General features: G+C 40.1%; 1 protein-coding gene across 1 annotated transcript; it reads right to left on the reverse strand.

Annotated features, from left to right (window-relative positions):
• Positions 1 to 25496, reverse strand: LOC127578886 (tyrosine-protein kinase SRK3-like). The gene is made up of 8 exons (XM_052031423.1): positions 24161 to 25496; positions 22737 to 22855; positions 18206 to 18369; positions 15430 to 15598; positions 11924 to 12082; positions 7408 to 7589; positions 835 to 988; positions 1 to 722 (listed from the first exon to the last, which is right to left on the reverse strand). Exons 1-8 carry the CDS (start codon positions 24475 to 24477, stop codon positions 538 to 540), a joined length of 1449 nt encoding a protein of 482 aa, XP_051887383.1. The 5' UTR covers positions 24478 to 25496; the 3' UTR covers positions 1 to 537.
• Positions 25497 to 26864: the final 1368 nt, after the last annotated feature.

Consider the following 26864-nt stretch of genomic DNA (forward strand, 5'->3'; position numbering starts at 1 on the left):
TTAAAAAGTGATCAAAGTAAAATACTTCAGAATAAAATTTTTAATTTCTCCCAAATACTTCCAACACTTACAGGTGGTAATCACTGGATACAGATAATATTATTTTAAAGATCTTTATAAACGGGAACCATGTGCTGCTAATGGTAAGAAATAAATTGTATTCAATGTTTTGTACAGCTCTGGTGATACCATTAAAGTTTAACCCACCTGTCAATTGCCCCTAGACTGGTTAATGTTGTAGAAATTAAGTGGACTTAAAGTTTAGGTGCAATTACATGCATTGCAGCAATAATATTTTGTTTTAATTTACATTTCTGAAATAAAATCAGAAAATGGTGGACATTCAGCATCTATAGAAAGAGAAACAGAGGTAACATTTCAGGAATGAAGGCTTTGATGAAAAGCCTTGAACCTGAAACGTTATCTCTGTTTCTCTTTCCACAGATGCTGCCTGATCTGCGAAGTATTTCTCAGCTTTTTCTGTTTTCATTTCAGATTTCCAGCATCAACAGTTGTTTTGATTTTCACATTGCTGGGTTAACATGAATGATTTATGTCGAAGGCTAACAGATTTTTTATTAATGTCGCAAATGATGGGCGCTTTGATGCTACCTTCTCCCAGCAGTTCAACATTACTTTGTGCAGTGTGCTTGGACATCCATCAGGACAAGGCATTCGGTAACCTTTAGAAACCATGCTCACTACTTCTTGATTGTTCATACCTGCAGGAAAATGGTTGAAGATAACAACATTGATTCCAAAATCTTTTTTTAGTGTATTCCAATATGCAGAGCCAGATGCAATATCCAGATAGCAACAAAATATAAGGCTTACCTGGATATGGGGTTTTACCATAAGTTACTACTTCATAAAGAAGAATGCCAAAAGACCACACATCAGACTTCACAGAGAAATAACCATGTTCAATAGCTTCTGGGGCCGTCCATTTATATGGAATTGTAGTAGACTGTGACACATATGTGTCATCCTGGATTTGAAAAAAATGACATTGTAAATGAACAAAGAAAGTGCATTTGGTCCCAAACATGCTATAATTTGTTGTAATGAAATGCTATTACTCCTAAGTTCACACCAAGCAGTACTAAGCCAGCCTTATAAAATCTTGTGCTTGGTGATACATCTTTTAGGAGCAAATGACAGCTTTAGTGACCGGAGAATCCCAAGTTAGCCTGATTCTAGACTTTAGCTATAACACCATACAACCACCAGATGGCGGTGCTATTCCGAGATCCTTTATGTGGAATAAATTGGAAACATCTCAGTCCAGAAACTGGATTAGTAAAAAAAAATGCACCTGTTCTTTATGCCAAAATCATGCATAAAAGGAATTTAGTATGTGTTCTAAAGTGTTTGCACCCATCTCCAACGGAAGTCCTGTCCATCAGGAAATTGATCTGGGAACTTAAAGCTACTGTTTACCCAAATGTAGCTGTTATACTATTTTGCAATGTGATAACATGACCAATAATATGTCTAGTGTGCAGTCTGAACTATTAATAGAAATTGGATGAAAAGGTTGTGATCTATGACCTTTTCTTTATGGTTAAATGAGGGCAAACCACTCAGCAAGTTGGGAATGATATGTGAATTAAAAGATCTCTGCTGGGACGTTTATTTTATTTACACCCACTCATCCACATTGATTCACAAGTGCTGTCCTTCTGTAGACGGGTGGAAAATGCTGAAGATAATATTCCTGAGCACTAGATGCTGCCATCTGTGGCCCTGATGATCATTGCAGCAGTGGCCTCTGTGTGAGTTGTGTCCTCAATTAGGCAGCTCTACCACCTCACTGTACTGTTTAATTCTCCTCCCTTTGATTTCCCCTTCTCCCTTCTATTTCGTCCCACCATCCCACTCCTCTCCATTTTCCCTCATCTCCATGGCAGCCTGTGTGGTTTCAACTGTGTTGACCCACTTCCCAGCAGACTGTGCAAATGAAACAGCAAGCGAGAGGTCCACGTTAGCAGCCGCTGCCTGTGAACATGCAGGTCGAGCTCTACCATTGGAGGAACCACAACAGCGATCAGGCATTAGTGCAAAACTCAGCATCCATATATTACACCGAAAATGAGTTAAGTACGATCTCTAGGCATTGCTTTCTTCCCTCTTGCCATTTGTCATCTGGTGTTATTGGACTTGGATGATTACCAAGTGAGCCATCACATTCATGCTTCCAATCTTTTATCAATGCTGCTTTCTAGTTGTCTGGGTGAGTTTTCCTTCCTTAACAGAGAAAACATTGAGAACCTGAAATATATCTCCCCTGATGAGCTGAGATGGGAAGTTGGGAACTCACATCATAGGTGTCAATTTACATCTCACTGTTCTTTGGCACAGCACTCATCCATGCCTGCACTGGATCACAGTGCGAGGATAAAAAAAGAGCATTTTAGGTGCTAATTGCTCTCACTGTTAACAGTTTATTTTCACCTTGCCGGTTGCAGTAAGGAGAGCATCTGCTTTCCCTTTGACATTAGTACCTTTTCCATGGTGTGTACATCTAGTGTAAAAAAGGTTATAGCATGCATATGCCTGAGCTTTATAGCTGAAGGGAAGTTATTAAAGTCAGCATCTTATTTTAAACTTTCTGTTTTCATGGTCTCTAAAATAAAATTTAAAAAATGAAAAAATGGGTGTGAGGATTAATGAGCACTTCTTAGAACAACTTCAATAAAATCCTAGAGTCATGTTGCCCGGAAACATGTCCGTTGACCCACCGAGTCCAAACTGACCATCAAACAACCATTAACATTAATCCCATTTTATTCTTCCCATGTTCCCATCAACTTCCCCATTTTGCATCACCCACCTACATCACTGGCATTTTACAGTAGCCAATGAGCCAATCACCTGGGATGTGGGAGCGCCCAGAGGCAACACTCACGGTCACAAGGAGAACATGCAAACTCCACGTAGGCAACACCTGGGTCAGGATTGAACCCAGGTCACTGGAGCTATGAGACAGCAGCTCTACCAGCTGTGCCACTGTGCACATTGCAAATTCACATGCAATCAGTTAATCTGAAAGCCATGAAATCTGTTTTATTGATTATTTGATTTCTAATGTTGTGGGAACGTGCAATCATTGACAGGCCGGTTTTGAATTTGGGAATTAACAACTGCAGATGCTTTCAGCAGCTTGCAGCTGAACTTGAATTTAAGAAACCTCAGTTCCCAACCTCGCTATGCCGGTGGTTGCTCCATTCATTAACAGTTTTGTTGTTCGTGATTGCCTTGATCTCAGTTATGCACTTTGGGAAGATACTGAGATCATCAGGGTGAGTAACACAGTGACAGAAGGGAAGGACAGCATGAACAGGAAGGAAGCATCAGGGAACATTCAGAGACAGTGCTGCAGAAAGCCTTAAGGATCTAAATGTGAAGTGCCAGTCACACTAATGGTTTAAATAATCAAGTGTAATATAGTGTTCCAGAATTAACTGGCAAAGTGAGGAGTCTGCCTGGAGACATCTCATGTTATAGTAAGAATGAGAGACTGAAATGGAAAACAATTCACTTTGAAATATAACAAATGACCATCAAAGGCTGAACAGAACTTTGTGTGCAGTGGTGGGTGGAGGGGGAAAGGTAGACTTCTCAATGCTGAGAGCAACAGAATGGCATTTTAAGTACTTGGTATTAGGCATTATAACTTCAATGAAAAAACTCAATGTAACTGCACTGTGTAATGAATTGACCTGTATGATCAGTTTGTAAGACAAGCTTTTCACTGTACCTCAGTACAAGTGACAATAATAAACCAATACCAATACCAATAACAAAGCAACTTAACTAGCCAGGTCTAAATATTAAAAAGAGAAACAAAGGACTGCAGATGCTGGAATCTAGATGAAAAACACTATGATGCTGGAGGAACTCAGCAGGCTAGACAGCATCCGTGGAGAAAAGCAGGCGGTCAACGTTTCGGGTCCTGACCCGAAAGGTTGACTGCCTGCTTTTCTCCACAGATGCTGCCTGGCCTAAATATTCAAATACATCAGTGTATCTACACCTTGGCTGAGTCTACTGTATGATTTTACCTATAAATATCACAAGCACCATTTGCCCTACCATTAATTTGAGAGCACATTCTGGCATCTTTGTCTATCTGTGCTCAGTGTAGTTAGTTCTGTGTCATAGGTTTTTACACCAAAAGAACCGCTTCGAATAATAAAGGTTAATCCATAGTGCATTGTTGCATAAAGGAAGGACTTTGATGTCATCCTTCCAATGTGATATATAATTCAAATCTAAATCTGAAGGACAAATTGGCAACAGGAAGGGTTTATTTATTTTTTAAAGGTCTGGATGTCACGGGCAAGGCCAGCATTCATTGCCCATCCCTAATTACCATAGGGAAGGTGTTGGTGAGCCACCTTCTTGAACCACTGCAGTACTTCTGATGAAGTTGTTGCATTTGGAGTTCCAGGATTTAGACAGTGACAATGAAGGACCGCCATATATTTCCAAGTCAGGATGGTGCGTAACTATGCACCTGCACCCTTTATCCCTCTTGGTGGTAGAGGTTATGGATTTGCAAGGTGCTATCAGAGTAGCATGGGTGAGTAATGTCAGTGCAATTTGTTGATAATATACATTGCAGTTACTGTGCGCTAGTGGTGTAGGGAATGAATATTTAGGATGGTGGATGAGATGTCAATCAGCAGCTGATTTGTCCCGGATGGTTTCAAGCTTCTCGAGAGTTATTTGAGCTGCACTCAATCAGGTTAGTGGAGAATATTCCATCACACTCCTGACTTGTGCCTTGTAGGCTTTGAAGTATCAGGAGGTGAGTCATTTACTGCAGGATACCCAGCCACTGAGTAATTTTGTGGCTGCTCCAATTGAGTTTCTGGTCAATGGCAATCTCCAGGATATGATGGTGGGGGGGGGGGGCATTTAGCACTGGTAATGCCATTGGTGGGTAGGATGTTAGCCTCTCACATTTTGAAGGTGCTCATTACTTGACACTTTTATGGCACAAATGTTACTTGCAACATATGAGCTGATGTCATGCTCTAGGTCTTGGCTTACTGTGTGGGACTTACATATTCCCTTGTTAACCTGCTGCTCCATGTGAAAGACATGCTGACTACTGCTCAAAACAGATTGCTTAACTTCATCAGTCAAAATGCTGTCTAAGGATTTAATGGTGAAGGCATTAAGTGGGATATATGACAGGAAACCACCTGTTCCTTTCTCTTTCAAAAGGATTGGGTTCGGTGATCCATTTACCCCTGAGTTGGAAATGTTGGATATTCAAAATAAAATCCAGGATTCAGCTTCTGATCCTTATTTTCCAAATTCTTCAGATGGTTTATGGGGCACTAGATTATGGCAGTTAACAAAGTTATCCGTTCCATAAATCAATACAAGGTTAAATAAATTAACTTCTCCTTAAGCCCTGTGACATTCTTTAGAATAACATCCAGCCTGTTCCTCTGTTAGTACTCCAAGGATCTCCAAATCACTGATACTGTAATAATCCAAAAATAAACAAAAAATCAATTTATATTAAAAACATATTAAAATTAAAAGGGGCCATTTGTCATATGAAAAGTTAAAATATTAGAGTAAAACCAGAACGAACAGGAATAGATCTAAACTAAAAGAGTATCATGAGAAGTAAAATTAAGAGGGAGGCCGTGAATTGTATTTTCTGTGAACTTCTCAAATAGCAGAAAGTCAGGAATATTAATTGAGGATCTGGAATCAATAAGCTTAAAGAAAGAGCATAGTCTCAAAGACAGCCGCACAAGAGTTTACAAAAGCAATGAGGTGACTTCAAAGCAAATAGAAGGCATTAGATATTCAAAGTAGCTATGACAAATGAGTGATACAACAATAAATCTTCAGTGTGAATGATCAGAAATTTCATTGTACTATAATTCAAGACAAAATTGTCTTGGAGATCAGGTCCAAGGGGAAGAAAGGATCTAGGGTTATGGGGTGATTAAAATGTAGAGAGTTACTGATGAGCTTTCAGCAATAGTTTTTAGGCACTTCCTAACACAACAGAATAGAACAGACTCATGGGAGAAAAGACAAGAAGAATACAGACAACATAACTTCAACAAAGATGATGTTTGCAGGTACAAAAGGGACAATGATTGCAAGGACTTCTTTGCTCAGGAAACTAATTTGCCACTTGTCTCATAACTAGAAGGCTTTATGGTGTTTGTTGCCTCCCATTTCCTGGAACAATTCACGTTGTAGTTAGGCTACAGGGAGCATTAATGAGGATAGGTCTGTGATAGGTGTTCATTGGAGATCAATGGCATTGGAAGAATGTACCTTGAAAATATGTAAATGAAGATTGCCTCAAAGTTCAAAGATTGGGGTTGTGAACTAATATATTCTCATATCCTTTGTGAAAGAAAGTTCATCCAGGACATTCAGGGTGTAAAGGAATGGGAGGCTAACTAATGTTGAAACAACAATACTATCATCATAAATCATTGGAAATATGTTCAGAATAAAATAGACTGGTTTGTTGAAATTGAATAGAAACAAATAACTCTACAAGATCTATTAATGAACCAGAAAATAAATCATTTTAACAAGATGAGGGAGGGTGGAAAACTATCAGGTCCTAGACAGGACAATAGATAACACGAGAACAAAACATAAGAAATAAGAGCCTTTCAAGCCTGCTTTGCCATTCAACAAGCTGTAGGCTGATCTTCTACCCCACCATGATCCTCCTCCTTCTTCTCCCCATATCGCTTGAACCCTCAAACAGCAAAAACACTTTTCAACCTCAGGTTTTGCATGACTGAGCCACGGTCCTCTGGATGAGGACTGATCTCCAAGGAAAGTTCAGATAAAAAAATTGAATTTCGAACTTCAGCTATTCGGAGTTGGAAAGCTGGTCTTCTGGAAGTATGCAAGATACTTAAGGGAAATGAAAAGTTAATCAATAATAACAATGTAAATTAAACATTAAGGACACAAGTTCAAACTGGTAGAGGGCAATTTTAGTACTGACATCAGGAAGTACTTCTTCAGACTGAGAATGACTTACACTTGGAATCAACCAGGTCAAGGTCACTAGAGCAGAAATTGTGGGATTGTAAGGTATTTTGGGATGGATGAATGGTTTTCCTCATCCATAAGTAACTTATGATAGAGCACAAATATCCAAAAACTGTAATGAATTCATTTTGGCAAAATGGCTAACATTCCTGGTGCAATCTGTAATTGTAACAGCTCTCAGGGATGAGAATGGAGTTTGAATTCATATGTTTTCATTGAATCTAATTACATTTTTAGCCACTTCTGACGTCACCACCTGTTCATTATATTCTATTCAGAGGTGATTGACAAATCTAATGTCCTCTTTCTCACACAAACAACTACGATATGAAAGTAAAGCAAAATTACCTTTATAAATCTGGCTAATCCAAAATCAGCAATCTTGCAAGTGTGATTATCTCCAACCAGAATGTTTCTGGCAGCCAAATCACGATGGATATAATTGTGTGATTCCAGGTATGACATCCCTTCTGCTACTTGGACTATCATGTCAAGTAATTGTTCCAAGTTCAAATAGGATCCTTCGTTGCCTGAGAGGGCATAAAATTGATTTTGCCATAAGCATTTAGACTTTTTCTGAGTCATGCTCCATAGAAACAGGCCCTTTGACCCACCATGTCCATGTCAGCCATCAAGTACCCATCTACTCTAATCCATTGTTAGCACTTGGTTCCTGGTCTTCTCTGCTGATTCAAGTACTTGTCTAGATACTTCTTAAATGTTGTGAGAGTATCTGCTTTCAGCACCCTCAGGCAATGCATTCCAGTTTCCATCCACCCCTCCCCAGGCAAATTCTTCCTCAGATTCCCTCTAAACCTCCTACCCCTTACCCGAAACCTATAACCTCTGGTTTTAGACACCTCTACCATGGGGAAAAGACTTTTCGCCATCTCCTCTACATTGGAGAAACGAAATACAGATTGCGTGATTGCTTTGCAGAACATCTGCATTTGGTCCACAGTGACAACCCTGAACTCTATGTTGCCTGTCACTTTAATTCTCCATCTCACTCCCACTCTGACCTATCAGTCTGTGGCCTCCTGCACTGTTACAGTGAGGCCCAATGCAAGTTTGAGGAACAACACCTCATCTTCGGTTTGGATATGTTGCAGCCTTCTGGACTTAAAATTGAATTCTACACCTTTGCATAACTTGACTTTGGTTTGTATCAGTCATCCATCTGTGATATTGGCTCAGCTTGTTTAATGTTTCTTTCCATCTTTTTTTGGTTTTTCTCACTCTCTGGGAGTGGAGGACATGCCCAGTCTGACCTGCCGGGCATGTCTTCCTGCTCTGCCTGTCACAACTCCTACATTCTTTGGTCTTTGTTCTTTTGTCTATGTTCTCATGTTCTAACTACCCCCATTCACTCACTGACCAGATAACCTCATTTACAGATCATCCCCAGCTCATTACAGCTCATCACACTTAAGAATGAAGTCGAAACTACTGGATTTTGAAGCATGGCACAATGCATATCTGTTATGTTCTTCTGTCCAATGGGAGATAATAAGCATAATTAATGTGACACCAAGGTAAGGGCAAGGATAGCAAAGTGCCAGCTCATTGGAGAGTTTGGTTGCACATAAGCTCTGCTGCAGAAGAATCAGATTGGGTTGGCTCCAGGAAGGTTCTAATGGACGTGTATAATAAAATGTTTAGTGGATTGGGAAGCTGACCAAAAAGTTAGCATTCAAAGTCAAGAGTATGCAAGAGTTTGACACCAACTTATTCTAGGGCTTTGCCCAGAGGTTGGAGAATATCTTTTCCTGAATGGATTAATGCCCAGCTCTAAAATAGAACATACATAGAACATAGAACAGTACAGCACAGAACAGGCCCTTCGGCCCACAATGATGTGCCGACATAGCTAATCCCTCCTACCTACAGAATGCCCATCTGCCTCCATTTTCTTCTCATTCATGTGCCCATCCAAGCCCTCTTAAAAGCTCCCAATGAATTTGCCTCCACCACTCTATCAGGCCATGCATTCCAGGCATCCACCACTCTCTGAGTAAAAAACTTACCCCTCACGTCTCTTCTGAACCTACCCCCTCTCACCTTAAATGCATGCCCTCTATTACTCCATTTGCAAGCTTTGCAGACAGAATCTTATGGCCTGTGTCATAGCTTCCATTGCCACATAAATGTCTGCCAGCCAACCTCTGCATGTTGCGGGTGAACCTCAGATCACATTTAGGTAAGGTCAGCTTGCTGCTGTGACAGATCAGAGTGCTACTATCATGGTGTGGATTATAGTGTGCAAAGGGGCCTGCAGTGTCATGTGACAATATAAGGATTCTGTATTCTAACAGGTTACTAGTCCTGCTTAGGATCCATCCTAGGGGATAGCAGTGGCTTTTTGGAGTACAGACCAAGTGACCTCTCTCAGGAAGGCAGCATTCATCCGTTGACCTTGCCGCTGCACAGGGCTCAGACCATTAAGTCTGCTGTCTGTTCCTCTGCTCCCACTCCTGCCATGACATTGCAGTCCACAGTTAGGCTTTATGGAGCCAGAACCACTCAAAGTTGTCTTTCATTCACAATAGTGTCCGTTAAATAAGAACACAGGAGCAGGTGTTGTCGAGCCTGCTGCACCATTCAATAAGATCATGGCTGATCTGGCCGTGGACTCAGATCCACCGATCCACCTTTTCCCCATAACCCTTAGTTCCCTTACAACGCAAAAATCTATCTAACTGTGTCTTAAATATATTTAATGATGTAGCTTCTACTGCTTCCTTGGGCAGAGAATTCCACAGATTTACTACTCTCTGGGAAAAGCAGTTTTCCCTCAGCTCCATCCTAATTCTACTCCCCCGAGTCTTGAGGCAATGTCCCCTTGTTCTAGTCTCACCTACCAGTGGAAACAACCTTCCTGCCTCTGTCTTATCTATCCCTTTCAAAATTTTATATGTTTCTATAAGATCCCCCCTCATTCTTCTGAATGTTAGCAATCTTCCAACAGATGTTCAACAGCTGGAGTCACATCGTGTAGAAGCAGCAGGAAAGGTGAAAGCACACAGAATACCAATGCTCTATGCAAGGGTGATTGCTGACTTTTGTGTGGTCATAACTTTTATGTGTACACTGTGATGGTCAATGAAAGATAAGGTGCAGGGCTGTTTGTGAACTGCTATCTCACTTGGATGAATTCTTCATGAACAGTCTCACTAGAAAGGCATTCTTTACGTTGCTCCCTCCTTTCGTCTTCCTTCACCTCATGCTCTGGCTCCTCAGTGTAGCTGGTGCCGAGGCCTGTCCCTTTATGACAACGGGTCCACCACAGATCTGGATACCATGCAGTCAAATATTCCAGGTAGTTTCTTGAGACAATTTGGCTTTCACTGTATGCACAGTACACACACATGTGGGCTGTGTACCAAAGTCACCAATCATGTTGCCAGTGGATAGTCCTCGTTGCCCAGAGTCATCCTTTGGGGAGCTGTAATAGCTTAAATGCGGATGTCAGGGTGGACTGCCTCAGCATAAATGGAACATGGCTGCTCCCTGAGTACCAGTCATTGACTTTCAGGATTCACTATCTGTGGTTCAACACTGAGGAGGGAAAATTCCTTTCAGTTTATGCAGCGTTTGTAAATCAATGTGTGCACACTCCATGAGGCCCAGTATTAAGTTGAAGCCAATAGCTCTCCTTCTGATCACAGGAAAGAGAGAATGAAATGTAGTTATCTCCTATTGAATTGCTAGCTTCACTGAGCTTTCTTACACAATTATGGCATTGAGACTGTGAGAGGTTGCTAATATCCCTAGTTTCATCCTGAAAGAAGCCTGATGCATAATATTCCATTGCCGCTGTCACTTTGACAGCTGCTGGCATTGTGATCCTTGTCCGGCTCTAATGTTGCAATTGTGGCTGCAGTCAGTGAGGGCATCCTGACTGATATACAGATACTGAATACATTGATTCAGGCTTACGTTCAAGTGGGACAATTCCACCATGAACACCCTGTACAGATATGTTCTCCATCTCACCCTCCTCCTTCCTTTGCCGGCAGCTTGTTTTGCTTTGCATGGCCTCTGCTCAATCTCCCAGTCATGCTGTGTTACAATCGATACCAGCACACCCATTTCTGGGAGTAAATGGTTTGGCAGAAGTGTAGAGATCAGTAGAAGGCCTTTCATATCTTCTATCACTCTCTGTCGACTATTTCAGCTTTAAAAAGCACAACAATTGCAGAATTGTGCCAGTTATCAGAAGAAATGAATCAACAAGTGGCTTGTATATGTTTGCTAGCTCCTCCAAATGGCAAGATTGGTGGTCACACGGTAGTGTAGCGATTAGCATAACGCCTTACAGTGCCAGTGTCCCGGGTTCAATTCCAGCTGCTGCCTGTAAAGACTTTCTACGTTCTCCCCGTGTCTGCCTGGGTTTCCTCTGGGTGCTCCGGTTTCCTCCCACATTCCAAAGACGTACAGGTTAGGAAGTTGTGGGCATGCTATGTTGGCACCGGAAGCATGGTGACACTTGCGGGCTGTCCCCAGAACACTCTACGCTAAAAAAGATGCATTTCACTGTGTGTTTCAATGTACATGTGACTAATAAAGATATCTTATCTCCTTCCTGTGACTGATTGAATGCTCTGCCTTGTATTGTTAAGAGGAAGTGCTGGTCGGATTATTGAGTCTCAAAGTGGCAGTGCTGGCATTAAGTGAGTAGTGACCTGGTCCGCACCTTTTCTGTAGATGCTCACTGTGATCTATTACAAGGCACATCTGGATGAGGAAGGCCATTCATCCATCCAGAAATAACAATTCCAGAATCCAGATAATGCCTACATCATTTTGGAAAGAAGCCAAAACCACATTACAGGTAAAAATGAAAAAAAGATGTCAACTCAACTTCGTAAATAACTTAGCAGGCTGCCATACTTCATTAGTTCTGTCACAATGTAGAAAGGATCAGCCGTCGTGCATACTGCATACAGAGGTATTAGATGCGGATGGTGCAGCTTCTTCATAATCTGCGTCTCTGCCTGGAACTCTTTTTCATTCATTACACCTAGGGTGGAAAATGTGTAATATTATAATAAACGAAAAGCAAAAACTGAAGAAGCTGAAAATAAAAAAAAAACAGAAAATGTTGGAAACACTCAGTAGGTCAGGCAGCACCCATGGAAAGAAAAGCAAAGTCAATGTTTCAGGTTAAAGACTCCTTCAGAACTGATATTTACAGAAACGGATACTTTGATGCAAGCGTCTTCAACCTGAAACAGTGGCTCTGTTTCTTTTTCCACAGATGCTGCCTGACCCGCTGAGTGTAACGAGTAATTTTTGTCTCTATTTATGTAATAGGTTTGACTGAATATTAACAATTTGATTTACTACACTTGCTTTTTACTTCAAGAGGTTAGAAATGGGATTAACTTGACATCTACTTTTGGCTGGCATGGTCAAGATTTGTTGAACTGTGCTGTAAATCTATGGTTCTATTTCTCAAGACATTTTCATAAAACCAGTTTTAAGGTATAATTACTTCATAATCAAGCAATACATACACCTCCTGGATTGATGAAAATGGATTTCATATTAGCTTTCAGTAGTTTTAAAACATTTTTGAAGGGTATCTGGCTCCAAATTTCAAAAAAATCTTTGTCATTTTCCTATAAATGATACGGATAGAATCTTTGCAACAAATGATGGTATATTGGTATTTTGTATTTCATTGGAAATAAGCTGAGAGGGCTGGGATGTGTGATATAACTTCTAGATGCTGTTCTAGAGATATCGTTATTGCTGCTTTGTACAACATAATTTCTCAGATTTTGAGAAGAACTAGCTGGATTCAGGCTGCAAAAGCAAACCTAACTGTTACAAACGATATTCCACAAATCTGTGCATATTTCACACCTTGCAATCATAGTTTTATTATCAATCTTCCTTAATGTCTGTTCTCCACTTTGTCTCTTTTTGTCATTTAATGATATTCTATAAATTTTGGGTAATTGATAGCCTCTCTGTCTGTAGTTCCTTCTTATCCAATACAGCACAACCTGGATATCATTGGCATTGCCCATGAACGAATAAATAAAAAGGAAGCATGATATGTGCTGCTGAAGGTCTTTAATAAATCTTGCTATTTGAAGTTGGTAACCGGTGAACTATACAAGAAGCATGGACTAAATTAACTTTGATGACTGTGTTAACTTTAGATATTGAACAAAATATCTATCCACAAAATGAGTACAATTCACATTGAATTCATTTTCCATATATATTTCCTCATGATAGAGATTGAGGCCATTCGGCCCATTTAGTCCATGCCAGCTCCTAATCAATCAATCCCTTTGCCCCACTTATTTCCTTTCAAACCATTCCCAGTAACACCTCCTGATTTTCCCATTAGCTACCTCTGTTAGGGGTAATTTACAGTAGCCAATTCACTTTACAACCAGCATGAATTTGGGATGTAGGAGGGAATTGGAACATGCGGTCACAGGGAGAATATGCAAACTCCACCCAGAAAGCACCACAGATCAGAATGGAACTTGGGTTGCTGTTGTGATATATTGAACTGACTTTGTAATTTCAGTTATGGACTCTGCCAAGTAATTAAATCTATTTAAGTGATTTGCAAAATACTAACATTTTTTGTTCATTTAATACTAGCTGTATTACTAATGAGGGAAGGTCAGTTCATGAGGTCATGGACTGGCTTCCTTTTAAATCTTAAATTACTGACTCAATATTTTGCATGTATTCTTACATGAGCTGTTATAAATTGGACCAACAGATGTTGCATGGTTCAATTAAGCCAAAATAGGGCTCCCAGTACCCCTCTAGATGTAAACAGTAAACATCGGCAGCGTAGCGGTTAGTGCGACGCTATTACAGCACCAGCGATTGGGGTTTGATTCCCGTCGCCGTCTTTAAGGAGTTTGTACATTCTCCCGTGTCTGTTTGGGTTTCCTCCGGGTGGTCCGGTTTCCTCCCACATTGCAAAGACATATGGGTAGGCTAATTTGGGTTTAAAATGGGCGGCGCGGACTCGTTGGACTGGAAGGGCCTGTTACCACACTGTAAATGAATAAAATAAAATAAATAAAAAATCTGATGCTTTGATTCATTGCAAGCTTTGCTGATTTACACTTCAATGATTTTGCAATAAATCAGCCCGGGAAATTGCAGAGTTCTTAAAGCATGCTGCAATAAATGCTGCATTCACTTGATGAAGTTATAGCAAGAATACAACAAATATTATAGCATGAACAGAAAAAAGCATTTTACGCAAATTATATGGTACTCTCCAGTGTGAGAATAATAGGTAGGTAGTTCCATGATCACCATTATTGCAGCTGCATTTTATTCTAAATTATTTAATTAACTAAATTTAAATTCCCCAATGCTGTGGTGGAATTTGAACTTATCCCTCTGGGTTACCAGTAAAATAATCACTATGGTACCAATTCTTTAACTAGCTATGTGGAGCTATGTTATGCTCCTTGATTTCTGTACTGACTTATACCAGTTGGTTCATAATCTTCAGGTCTTCTACTTACTTCTAATAGCACTTGAAAAATTGTCTCTTCCATAGACTCACTAACTTCATGATTATGTTCAATATTTATGCTTAGACTCAAGTGTTACACTACAAGATATTTCATGGATCTCTCATGAATGAGCCAACCAAATAAAATCAGTTCTTTAAAAAAATGTTTCAATTAATGTTAAACTTTGGAAGGGCAAGAATAGTTAAAACAATTCAAGACATGTAATGTTCGCACTTACAAAGAAAATCATGTTCTACCAAAATTAGGAAAGGCATGAAATAGGCCTATGATTTATTACTTTCTCAGTAAGATGAAGTTTGAATTAATTAAAATATCAATGCACAGGCATTTTAATGAACAAATTTGCTGGAATTTAAATAAAGTGTTTCTAACAGAATGGTTTCTTTCCACATTAGAGAATATAAATACTTTAAATTGGAAGAGATGTTAAAAGATCACCTAAACAACTCAACAGAAATTGGCTCAATTATTCAAGTCAATCATTTCTAAAATTAAAAAACTTGATAATCAGTACAATTTTCATGAAATGTACTCTCTGTTCATGAGCTAGTTGAGACAAGGGTTAACCAAGCATTTCTTAGTAAGTAGGATGTAATTTATGTGTCACTACAGATACAAATGGATCTTGATTAACTACCGATGAGGCTGATACACAAAGAATGTTCCAGATCTACACAATTCTGACAAGGTAAACACCAACAAGTGAATTTATTAGTAGAAAGAGGCCAATGTTAGAGAAATTTGAAGAGTTGTACTACTATTGGTTCATTGACCGCTTGTGGCCCACTTGAATGTTGTAGTTTCGGTGCCCTTAACCTCACCCCCAATGCATCCTTACCGACTTCTACTGTCTTGATGGCTACTTGAACAGTATTATTCCAATATCCAGCATATACTTCTCCAAAATGTCCAGAACCCAGCTTTTCTGTTAAAGTGAATTCCGTCCTGGGCCTCTCCCAGTTATCCACAGTCAAATGGGACAAATCTCTTATATTTGGTTGATGTTGCTTTAAATACAAAATATGTAGAGGACTGAAATGAAAATTACTTTAAAAAGATAGTGAGTTTCATTTATCATGTTTAATTTCATACTAATTGATTTATTAGACTCTTTCATGAACTGATTCAGATAGGTTCTGCCGTTCTCTTCCTAAATGAACACTTAATACACTCATACAAATTTCTTTATTGCAAGCCTTATTCAATTATTGGAAAATATTCACAAACATTTAATTTAAACGGCATTAGTATTCTCTACATTGGCATTCTGCAGAATTTCAAAAACAAGATATGTTCAGACACTGTTAGATATGAAGAGAAAGGAGAATATGTTGGAATTTAGGCTGTAGGTTTACCGTTGTTCATTCATTGGCAGTTGGTTTAAGTGGTAGCAGTAAATTGGTGGGTTGTGGCTCAATGCCGTAAGCACATAATGAAGGCCATTAATTCAGTTCAGGAGAGAAATACAGTGGAACCCCAAATAGTTGTAGTGAGATCATTGCTTTTTGCGTTACAGGTAATCAACCTTGATGTGGGTGGTGGGAGTACAATGTTAAAGTTTGTGGAATGTTACAAAACATAGTAGAGTGGCAAATAGTGATCTACATAGTCACTGACTTCAGGGAGATATAGACATCTGGTGAAATGACTAGAAATATGGCTGATGCAATTTATGTGGATAAATGTGAAGAGACTTAGAGAGAAACAATGCAGAGAGAGAGAGAGCATAATCTAAAATGGGAAATGCATCTACTCATTCAAAAATCCTTGAAAGTGTCGTGGCAAGTTGATGAGTAAGTTAAAGTACATGGGATCCATAGCCTGGTAAATAGGTAATTGGATATAAAAAGGAAGGCTTAGTTCATATTTTTGTTCAAGAAATATTTCCCTAGCATTCTGATGTAAAATTCCTACCACAAGAAAAATAAAGCAGCTGAGCTTATTTTGTTGATTGCTGCACGTTGCTGTGTGTCGGATGGTTGCTGTGTTTGCTAGGGCTACTTCAATAGTACAGAAAGAAAATGTGGACGTTGTTTACTTGGATTTTCAGAAGGCCTTTGACAAGGTGCCACACATGAGGCTGCTAAACAAGATAGGAATCCATGGTATTACAGGAAAGGTACCAGCATGGATAGAAGATTGGTTGACTGGCAGAAGGCAAGGAGTGGGAATAACCTTTTTAAAGTTCCCAATAAGTTGTGTCGTTGGCTGCCGGTGACTAGTGGTGTTTCGCAGGGGTTGGTGTTGGGTCCACTACTTTTCACGTTATATGTTGATGATCTGGATGATGGAATTGATGGCTTTGTGGCCAAGTTTGCAGATGATACAAAGATATGTGGAGGGGCAGGTAGTGTTGAGGAAGCAGGAAGCCTGCAGAAGGATTTGGACAGGTTGGGAGAATGGGCAAAGAAGTGGCAGATGGAATACAGTGTAGGGAAGTGTACGGTCATGCACTTTGGTAGAAGGAATAAAGGCGTAGACTATTTTATAAACAGGGTGAGAATTCAGAAGTCAGAGGTGCAAAGGGATTTGGGAGTCCTAGAGCAGGATTCCCTAAAAGTTAACTTGCAGGTCGAGTTGGTAGTAAGGAAGGCAAATGCAGTGTTAGCATTCATTTCGAGAGGACTAGAATATAAAAATAAGGATGTAATGCTGTGGCTTTATAAGGCATTGGTCAGACCACATTTGGAGTATTATGAGCAGTTTTGGCCTCATATCTAAAGAAGGATGTGCTGGCGTTGGAGAGGGTCCAGAGGAAGTTTACAAGAATGATACAAGATATGAAAGAGTGTTTGATGGCTCCAGGCCTGTACTCACTGGAGTTTACAAGGATGAGGGGGGATCTCATTGAAACCTACTGAATATTGAAAGGTCTGAATAGAGTGGACATGGAGAGTATGTTTCCAGTAGTGGGAGAGTCTAGGACCAGAGGGCACAGCCTCAGAATAGAAGGACTTCCCTTTATAACAGAGGTGAGGAGGAATTTCTTTAGCCAGAGGGTGATAAATCTGTGGAATTCATTGCCGCGGATGGGTGTAGAGGCCAAGTCATTGGGTATACTTAAAGCGGAGGTTGATAAGTTCTTGATTAGTATGGGTATCAAAGGTGACAGGGAAAAGGCAGGAGAATAGGGTTGAAAGGGAAAAATAAATCAGCCGTGATCAAATGGTGGAGCAGACTCGATGGGCTGAATGGCCTAATTCTGCTCCTATGTCTTGTGGTATTATGTTCTTAAAATGGAAGTGAACTTAATTTGGTTTTACAGGCTGGCATACCAGGGAAAATTGTGTGATTGATAGTTCAGAACTGAATTTATCAGAAGCTAAATCACCACAGGCTTCACCAAATGATCTTCTGATAATCCATGCCAGCAATATCCAAGGTTCATCCCACACCATCAGACAGTGTGAATCCTTTATTTCAAGAAATGACCAATTTATTTGCGTCCACAGCAGACTGATGTCTGTCACTCTTTGCCTTTAAACGAAAAATATCTATAGTTTTTGATGTCTCCAACATTGAACTACTGTCAGACTGGGACTTCTTATTCCAAAAATGCTTTACATTTGTAGACAGTTTAATAATCTTGCAATTATTTACTTAAAGTAACTTACTTTCTGACAAGGTATAGTTAATCGGAGACCTGGCCGAAGATAATTTAATTTGTAGTATTCCACCAGTTCTTTCAGACTGGAAAATTGAATGTCTACATTCAGGTAAAACCGCCCAGCTTTGTTTTGGATGATACGGTAGTGTCTTACAGTGGTTCCATCTAGTACTGAAGAAGGAAAGAGAAATGGGATTACTGCACTAGGCAAAGATGGAAGATTTGGCTGGAGGGTTTATTTTTCCTGAACTCATTGGGAACTTTAAAAAGGTTAGGATTCAATAAATGAAAGCTTTCATTCAACATTGTCTAATTTGAACAGCTGCAGTCTTGCTGGATTCAAATTCTAAAGGGCCTCCCCTCTTTTCTGCCTGCATTTATTGAAGGAAACAGCAGTCAATAATGAAAAAAGTTTAAAACAAATCAGAAATAACTTGCCCAATAAAACATTATGAATAAATTGAAATCTCTCAAAGCATTTTGGAAGGGCCTAGAAATTTTAATGTGCAGCACAATCTTCATATGGGCTTCTAATTATAATTTGTTAGAAAATCAATAGCTGATACACACTTTATTAAGTCTGCAAAAGTGCTTCCTGGACCTTCAAGCATAGGGTTGCCTGGACATGCACAGTGGCATTCAATGGTGTGCAACACTCATTGGACGTTATTTCCAGAAACTCAGTCACTGAAACAGTGTGGTCCACCCACATGGTAAAAGGCTCTCAGATAGAATGTGAGGACTGTTTTGGCATTTCTTAAAAGGGACCTGTCTGGAAGCAAGCTGGAAGATTTAGAACATAGAGCATAGAACAGTACAGCACGGGAACAGGCCCTTCGTCCCACAATGTCAGTGCCGAGCATGTTGCCCAATTAAACTAATCCCTTCTGCCTGCACATGATCCATATCTGTCCATTCCCTGCATATTCACATGCCTATGAGCCTCATAAATGCCACTATTGTATCTGCTTCCACTACCAACGCTGGCAGCATGTTCCAGGCACCCACCACTCTCCGTGTAAAAAACTTGCCCTGCATATCCCCTTTAAACTTTCCCCCTCTCACCTTAAAGCTATGCCCTCTAGTATTCAACATTTCTACCCTGGGAAAAAGATTCTGGCTGTCTATCCTTTCTACGCCTCTCATAATTTAATAAAATTCTCTCAGGTCTCCTCTCAGCCTCCGATGCGCCAGAGAATGCCGTACAATGAACATCAGTGTTCATACAAAAGCTGTAACCAGGTTTATTGATAGGGTGAGGACACCGCATGGATCTGGAATAAAAGGTGGACATTAATCAGGCCATTAGCCAATTGGAAGTGAGTATGTATGTCCAGAAAGATAAATCAGAAATGTATTAATTATGTAAAGTAGGAATGGAAACATGGAGAGGTTGTACTAAAAAAGTGGGATCATGGAAGAGAAGTGTTAGGAAAGGTTGGGCAACAGGGGTTAAAGACAATGGAGAGCCTGAGGAAGAAAGGATATCAGAGTTCAAGTCATGTAGAGGTCAGTATCAAGCAACTGTGGCCACCTGGAAGGGATTAGAATAAAATTATGTGGGATGGGCACAACCAAAGAAGATTTCTTTTAATGGACATAACCATTTCCCAACCTAACTGGGTTCATCTAGAGCAGTATTCTTCATCGGAAGCCCTGCAAACCAGTAGTGACTCTCATTAACTGTGTGCCTTGAGAGTTGGTGTCTCAGGGCTGGAGTGTGGCTGAGAACATGAGCAGGTGTGTGGACAGAGCATGGAACAAAGTCGGAAACTTGGATAGGTATGACCATGGAAGATGAGGGTGTAATGGCTGAAGGAAGGGAACCTGTGGGAGAGCAGGAGGAGGTTAAAGGAGAGAGGAGGAACCTGTAAGTTAGGGATAGGAATGACCCAGTGAGGGGTGAAGGGGATAGAGAGTGAAATGGGACATGTGCCCAAGCCCACATGTGTGAGTGTGTGTACATACACACACATAAACACACGTATGCATGCCGGTAACACATCTGAGAGTATCTGTTATACAATAGTAGAAATATTATTCTTAATACTTTAATAGCATTGGTGTTTGTTAATTCCATATATTTTCCATGTATTCCATATATGTTTCAGCCTTTTTTAAATAAAAGGAGCATCATTTTATTGTACAAGCAGACTTTATTTTTATTGCATGCATCACTCTGTAAAATGACATTATTTAGGAAGTGTTAGTAGTGACTGTGGCTCTCACTCTGAAGGCTTTTTATGGAAGAGGCTCATGGCTGAAAAATAAAAAAGACCACTGTACTGGAATATTGTATTTTCGATATATTATGTTTACTTTTTCAAATATATAAAATGGCTAAAGTTGGGTCCAAGATTCCACACATAACCAAGGGAAAACATGGATATAGTAAAATGAAACATCACATTTATAATGCAATTTTGAAGTAAGGTATGCAGATTTTACTGACTTTTTAAATCATGATTCCCTCCTCTCCTCAATGCAACTCTTTTGCAGGTGTTAGAAATACTTTACCCAAGTCACTATTCTTCATATGTGGACCTGAATAATGAATTCCAGTCTGATTATATCCTCAGTCAATGACCAAAGTCATGCACAAATCCATGCACAAACATTTATACATGCACAAGAATAATTGGACATGATTGCAGACTATCTGGCCATTATCACTCAGCTCTTTATTTGACCTTGCTATGCAGAAATTGACTACCACGTCACCAATGTTATGACAGTGAAAATACTTCAAATGTACTTCAGTGGAAGTGTTTTGGGATCACCTGAAGCTGTGAAAGGTACAATTCAACTGCAAGTCTTTCCTTTTTTCCACAGATGAGGTATAAGAATGTTGTTAGTTTCATCCCCTTGCTATTGTAGGGATATTGATGCAATATGGAACTTCCCAGTTGCTCTTTCAACCCAGGTGTCTTTCCAGGATATAACTGGAATTTAACCTAGAACCTGAACTTCTATAGTGTAATCTTCTGTCACTTAAATCATCCTCAAAAATAAATAGGAATGCAAAAGTTGTAAATGGCACCATCCAAAATAACATCCAGCACATCCATTTCAAGTCAATCTTCCTCTGGATTTCCACCAAGTCATCGGAGAAGCATTTGGATTGAGTTTGTTAAAGAGTAGCATTTTACTACTGAATGATTGACTGGTGGAGCATCTCGCTTTCCAAAATGGTTTACAGCAAATGAAATAGTTGGAAATACATCAGCCAAGTTCCCAGAGATAGGAATGTGATAATGACCAGATTTTATGTAAATTGGTGTTTATTGGGGAATAAATATGGGCCAGGAATATTGAGATAATTCTCCCACTCACCTTTGAAATAATTCATGGGGCCTTATAGGTCCAACTGAAAAGGCAAACAGGGCTTTGGTTTAACATCTCATTTATAAGGTTACATCTTCATTACCAATACTTCCTCAGAGCCACACTGGAGGACTAGCCTAGGTTTTGTGCTCAAGTCTCTGATATGAACAATATGGCCTCTGTCTCAGAACCCTGGGCACTGCCTTCCACCCCACACCTCACACCAAGACATCTCTGAAATACTTTACATTTGCTAACTGAGCAGCAATACATCAAACAGGTATCCCAATGTAGCGTGTCAGATTCAGCACAGGAAAGTGAGCTGGACCCTGTCAGGCAGATATGTGGTGAGGATGAGAGGAAATGTGAAGCTTCTGGGTTCTGGAGAGAACCAAAGTTAAAGTTTATTGTCATATGCACAGGTGCAATGAAAAACTTGCAGTGGCATCATAGGCACATAGAATCAGATACACAACATTCACGAGAAAAACATAAATTATACAAAACAGAGAACACAATTTGAACAAAAAAAAAGTCCATTGTAATGCAAAGTGGTCATAGTGTTGCTATACTGCGACAGTGATTAGGGTGAACCCAGATTGATTATGACAGGGCTGTCCGAACATTTGCCTTCAATAATCAGATGAGTGTGAAGTATAGATCCTTTGGAGTCACGTTCAAACTTTAATACTAGTTCCATCAGAGCTGTATGTTTCAAGGTGCTTAAATGAACAGACCATAATATTGTAGTTTAAGACTGGCTCACCAATAATACAAAGAAGCCTTGTATAACTAGCAAGTAAGAAATACAAGCACAAAGTCGCAAGACCCTGGGGGCCAGATTGGGTTTTGGTCGCAAAATGTAGTGCTGGGTTATAGCTTTAAACCCTCCATCAGTATATAGAACGAAACCATTGAAGGTCTTCTTCTGCCTTCATTGTGGGGGGAAGAAAACCGAAACTGTTAATTGTGGAATGTTCCAGTGCAGGAAAACCAGTACAGTTGTAACCACAAACCGACCAGACTCCAAGCATTGGCTGTCTGTTGTAAATATAGGAACGCACTTATGAAACTCAAATCATTACTGCATAATTTTAAATACTGCATAAAATGGATAAAACACGTGCTATAGTACATGAACTTGGTGATATCTAGTGAGATGCTATTTAATGCTGGAGTTGGGGGAAACGTAATTACTTCTATAAAATGCTTACCTGACAATGCATATGTATTTTCTTGATTGTTACTTTCACGGATGAGGAAGGATCCAGTTATAGGCTGCGTGAAGAGGATACCTTCTGCTTTAGATCGGCTCAGGTCCTGAGCAAACCAGCTACAAAAAGTAAATAGGGCTGGTGTACACGGACAGAAGATGACAGCAAGTGTGCTCTTTCGTAATGTATGTTCTCCCTAGTCAAGGTTCCTCTTCAAAAGTGTGCAACTGTAATATTACCCCATTGAGATTTACTCTGTGACAATGGCTGTTCTCGAACTCTCGTAAGTCAGATATTAAATTGCTTTCAATGTTTTCGTACTCTACTCAGACTGTTAGACAAGTATTCATGTCACGAGTTAGTTTAAGGTAAAATAAAGAGGAGACACAAGAGACTGCAGATGCTGGAATCTGGAGCAACACACAAAAAGCTGGAGGAGCTCAGCCGGTCAGGCAGCATCTACGGAGGGAAATGAACAGTGAACGGTTCGGGTCGAGACCCTTCATCTGGACTCTAAATAAACACCACACAAATGCAGAGATAAGATCCTATACAAACTCTTGCAATATTCTATTTATAACGTTAGGACATTTTTTAAGTGACAATTTCTGAGACACAAATGTTTTTCAGTCTTGGTGGGAGCTGACGTTCGTGACGGTCATTAAATAATCTTAAGCAATCCAATAAAAAAGGAAATGGGTGGGAAGTTCAAGGGAGATATCAGAGGAAGGTTTTTTACCCAGAGAGTGGTTGGGGCATGGAATGCACTGCCTGGGGTGGTGGTGGAGGCAGGTACATTGGTCAAATTCAAGAGATTACTAGATAAGCATATGGAGGAATTTAAGATAGAGGGATATGTGGGAGGAAGGGGTTAGATAGTCTTAGGCAAGGTTTAAAGGTCGGCACAACATTGTGGGCCGAAGGGCCTGTATTGTGCTGTACTGTTCTATGATTCTATGATTCTAAGAACAATTCCAGACTCGGCCGCTCGTCTGATGTTGTGTGAAGATAGAGACGGATCAGGGAGATGTTAACTGTTCACCTTATTTAACCCTCCCCATTTCCCGTTATCTTAAACAGATTCACTCACCAAATCAGTGGGCCAACCAGCAACTGATGAATACGTACGCTATTTCTTCGCTAATATCACCCAATGCATTTTGAAGGTGTTGAGATAATGAGAAATGTGTTAAAGGTCTGTCACCCACATCAATACTGGAAAAGTAGAATCGATTAAGATCCAAAGCCTCAACTATTCATTACATCTCTGGCAAACAAAGACAGAAATTACACCAAGAGGAGGTGATGCGACACATAATCAGAAGAGTCCGAATCGACAGAAAGTGCAACAAACGCAAGATTTAACTCCAAGACCCACCAGAAGTGCTATTTGGACTTTGTCAGATAGATGTCATTTCACTTACGGTTCTGCGACGATACTTTCCTTCCTGGCAATGTAATTAGAGGGAATATATCCCGTGCGCTTATCGCCATTGTTACAATTTCGTTTTCTCGCAAGCAGCCAAGGTCTGTCAGAGTAATTGTCATTATTAAGGATTTCAAATTCCTCCCCCGTTTGAAAAGAGAGTTCATCGCTGGTCCTAGCGCAGAAATCATACAGCGCTGTGAAGACTGTGTGCCGACTGTCCCCGCCGTGACGCTTTACCGATATTTGGTCGCTGGGGTTCCTCCCTGGAGCCGAATTTAAACAGGGACAAATCCTTCTTAAGGTTTTGGCCATGAAGATGGGGTTGGGGGTGATCGGTTGTCACACTGCCCTCTTCAGCTTCCTAAAACCTGATTGTTGTGTCTTGTTACATTTCCAAAATGTGAACTTGCCTGATGTTTGTCCAACTTCCTGGTTGCTTTAATTGGATTAACCAATGAGCATTGTTAAACATCAGACAATTAAACCGCATGTCCGCATGCTCTATCTCGGCGGTAGAAAACTCTGGAGAACTTTATTTCATTCAGGAAAGTTGGAGACTATGGTCAGCCCAGGATTTGTTGCTCATTTTAAAGTGCCCTTCAGTTGAGTGACTTGTGAGGTCCTAATGAGTGTCAATCAATTGCAGTAGGATTGCAATACAGTATGTGGTGAGAAGGGCAGAGTTCTTCCCCCAGAAGGAGGTTGAGAACCAGTGGGGTTTCACAACTTGGTATGGTTCCCTAGTGGTTACATTACTTGTCTAGCTGCCAGGATTCTGGACTATTGATCCAAAGCTGTGAACAATTGCCATGGCAATTAGGAAATTCAAATTAATGCATTAAATTAGTCTATTATTAAAAATAAACCATCTAACTTCAATACCAATAATCATATAAACTACTGGATTGTCATTAAAAAGTCCATCTGGTTCCCTTATGATCTACAGAGAAGGAAATCTACTGTCCATACCCACTCTGGCCTATATGTGACTCTGGACCCCCAAACGTGACTCTTAACTGAAATAAAAATAAAACCTAGTAGGTAAGGCAGCATCTATGGGAGAGAAACAAGATCATGTTTCAAGTCAAAGACTCTTCATCAGGTTGTGCTGAAGAGAGTGCGGAGGAGATTCACCAGGATGTTGCCAGGAATGGGGTTCTTTAGTACCAGAGAGAGTGGATAGATTGGAGACACAAGAGACTGCAGATGCTGGAATCTGGAGCAACAATCTCCTGGAGGAACTCATTGGGTTGAGCAACATCTGTTGGTGGTGGGACGGGGGAGAGGAACTGTCAATATTTTGGGTCAAAACCCTGCATTAGATACCACATGTCGATAATACCTTTCCCCCCACAGATGCTGCTTGACCTGCTGAGTTCCTCCAGCAAATTGTTTGTTGGATAGACTGGGGTTGTTTTCCCTGGAGCGAAGGAGGCTGGGGGGGTTGGGGGAGGGGGGTGACCTGATAGAAGTATATAAAATTATGAGAGGCCTAGACAGCGTCAAAATCTTTTTCCCATGGTAGGGGGATCAAAACCAAGAGGGTGAGAAGGAAGACTTTTAAAGGGGAGCTGAGTAGTAAGTTTTTTTACACAGAGTGGTTGATATCCGGAATGCACTGTCAGGGGAAGTGGTGGAATCAGATACAGTCACTATATTTAAGAGCCATTTAGACAGGCACTTAAATAGGCAAGGCATAGAAAAATACAACCCTAATGTGGGAAAATGGGATTATTGTAGATGGGCAAAAAGGTCGGCATAGACGTGGTGGCTGAAGGGCCGGTTTCTGTGCTGTACAACTCTATGACTTTATGAGAACTGGGAAAGAGAGAAAAAACATTTTTTTGTTTTTATTACAGATTTCCAGCATCCGCATGGTTTAACTTCCAATGACTCTAACTGCCTCCTCAGTTCAGGGGCAATTAGGGGTGAGTAATGATACTCTAGGCTCTTTGGATATTATGAGAGGGCAAGGTGGTTAGGTCATGATTGACTGAGCCAGCAACATTCTCAATTGGTAGCTCTGGAACACACATGTTGCAGATATCATCCACCATGACTGAATGTCATGAGGTGCTACTCTGGTGCAGCACTCTTGGTGGTACAGTCTTTCAGCAGTGATATAAACAGATATCTTGACTAAAACTAATAGATGTTAATGCCCATGCCTTGGAAGATTCAATTCATCATGGTTTTCTATGCTTCTTCTTTTCATTACATCTGTTGCCTATTTCTACTTGCTTGGGGAGCTGGTAAACCTTCTACTTTATTAGTGCAGTCCTTCTGCCAGTGATGTTCTCACAGTAGTTTGGGTAGGACACCTTAGGATATTAATCCAATGACGATAATGCCTACAGTCAGATCAATATATGTGGTTTTATGTGAAGCCAATGTCAATGTCTAAAAATAGGTTCTTTCAAGTTACCTTGACAGTAATCATCAGTGAATGTTTCCCAGCCACTTCACAAGTGTGAGTCTGGAGATACTGTATGTATAAGAAGTATCAGACACTTGCTTAAGGAATTCATTAATGCTTTTGGATATTAAATGATTTGATACAAACTTGATCAAATCAATAAATGGGTTAGCATTCTTGTTAAAACAGAAAATTTCCTGTGAATGTGTAAGGTGTCTTTCTGCCTAGAATAATTTCTACCCATTATTCATTTAAACACATAATTTAATTGCTGGATCACAGA

Source organism: Pristis pectinata, chromosome 16, assembly GCF_009764475.1.
Source record: "Pristis pectinata isolate sPriPec2 chromosome 16, sPriPec2.1.pri, whole genome shotgun sequence".
In the NCBI taxonomy this organism is placed as follows: domain Eukaryota; kingdom Metazoa; phylum Chordata; class Chondrichthyes; order Rhinopristiformes; family Pristidae; genus Pristis; species Pristis pectinata.